Source organism: Micropterus dolomieu, linkage group LG07, assembly GCF_021292245.1.
Source record: "Micropterus dolomieu isolate WLL.071019.BEF.003 ecotype Adirondacks linkage group LG07, ASM2129224v1, whole genome shotgun sequence".
NCBI classification, from domain to species: domain Eukaryota; kingdom Metazoa; phylum Chordata; class Actinopteri; order Centrarchiformes; family Centrarchidae; genus Micropterus; species Micropterus dolomieu.
Window position 1 is genome coordinate 31,780,079 of NC_060156.1, and position 1,914 is coordinate 31,781,992.

The 1,914-nt window shown below is 42.5% G+C and overlaps 1 protein-coding gene across 1 annotated transcript in view; it reads right to left on the reverse strand.

The window, feature by feature from the left end:
• Positions 1–1,914, reverse strand: part of LOC123973521 — an 18,623-nt gene that overhangs the window by 11,441 nt on the left and 5,268 nt on the right. Inside the window, exon 6 of the mRNA XM_046053621.1 lies at positions 419–572. Coding sequence (XP_045909577.1) covers positions 419–572 — 154 coding nt within the window. The remainder of the gene's footprint in view (positions 1–418; positions 573–1,914) is intronic.

A 1,914-nucleotide genomic window follows, 5' to 3' on the forward strand; every position in this document is an offset into this window, starting at 1 on the left:
CATTTCTGTTTTTTTCTGTCAAGATGGGGTGCTGAGTGTACATTACTGAGAAATAAAATGAACGTTTTTGATTTTTGGAAAATGGCTGCAATGAAACAAAGAGTGAAAAATTTAAAGGGGTCTGAATACTTTCCGTACCCACTGTACATCAATAAAACAACAACAACAAAAATAGACTCAGATTTTTTAAATGAAAATGAAATATGAAGACAATAGAAGACATCAAGATGTCTTCTAAATACAATGGAATGGTCCAAAATGATGAATTTTTTTTTTTCCATTACACAAACCTAGGGAAAACGCTACTCCGACACGCGAGTACAGGCCGGCGTTAAGCCATGCTTGTGGACATTCAGGACTTGGTATTAGTACTATTATTAGATAGATCTGAATACTTGTAGCTTGTAGTGAGCTGTACCTGCAGTAAAGATGGCAGGGGTGACAGCACACACGCCTTGGCTGTAGTTAGACACCCTGGGCTCCAGGCTGTCTGAGAAGCAGACTGCAACGCAGTACTGTCTGCCACGGGCCAGATCCGTCACATTCTTTGTTCCCAGATTTGTGTCCATAAACTGCACACAGAGAGACCACAGACAGCTGTTAGATAAGCACAAGAGTCAGAGAACAGCACGACAAACACAGCATTACTCCCATCAGTGAAACCAAGGAAGCTGTGTTTACACTGTTGAGATCATGTATGCAATTTAGTATTCACGTGACGTCACATATCAAAGGAAAGGCTCCCCTGAAGGGCAAAAAAGAGGTTATTTTCCGCTGCCTGCCAACCAATAAGCAAGTGTTACACTGTTACTTTGCTGGAAATGCTGGATGGTTGTTGTGCACTAATCGATTCCCCACAAGGTTAAAGTAAACATTACCGCAGTCGAGCGGCGGCAGGGACCTGGCAGTTTGTAACGGTAGAAATGCGGCAGCGGATGCTGTAACGTTATATGGATCAGATATGCCCAACACTTGCAGTCTTTCTTCTTCTTAAGTTGAAAGGGCCAAATAAAATTTGACTGCTTTTGCGGCGTCTCTGCGGGGGAGTCGCGGTGTGAGCCGCTATGTTGGTCTGTTGTTTTGCCCTCCAGGTCACCGCGCATGTCACGTGACTGAAAACTGGATGCTTCAAACATTGTATACATCATGTTATATCAGTTCTATACCAATTAACCTTTAATGCATTAACTAATCTTTACATGTCACACTTCCATCGTACAAACGCATTTTATCTGACAATGCGCGAACACCACATATAAACACTGTGTGTATATATATATATATATATACACACACACACACACACACACACACACACACACACACACACACACACACACACACACACAGTGGGTACAGAAAGTATTCAGACCCCTTTAAATTTTTCACTCTTTGTTTCATTGCAGCCATTTTCCAAAAATCAAAAAAGTTCATTTTATTTCTCAGTAATGTACACTCAGCACCCCATCTTGACAGAAAAAAACAGAAATGTCGAAATTTTTGTATTTTAAGTATTCAGACCCTTTGCTCAGTATTTAGTAGAAGCACCCTTTTGATCTAATACAGCCATGAGTCGTTTTGGGAAAGATGCAACAAGTTTTTCACATCTGGATTTGGGTATCCTCTGCCATTCCTCCTTGCAGATCCTCTCCAGTTCTGTCAGGTTGGATGGTAAACGTTGGTGGACAGCCATTTTCAGATCTCTCCAGAGATGCTCAATTGGGTTTAAGTCAGGGCTCTGGCTGGGCCATTCAAGAACAGCCACGGAGTTGTTGTGAAGCCACTCCTTCGTTATTTTAGCGGTGTGCTTAGGGTCATTGTCTTGTTGGAAGGTAAACCTTCGGCCCAGTCTGAGGTCCAGAGCACTCTGGAAAAGGTTTCCGTCCAGGATATCCCTGTACTTGGCCGCATTCA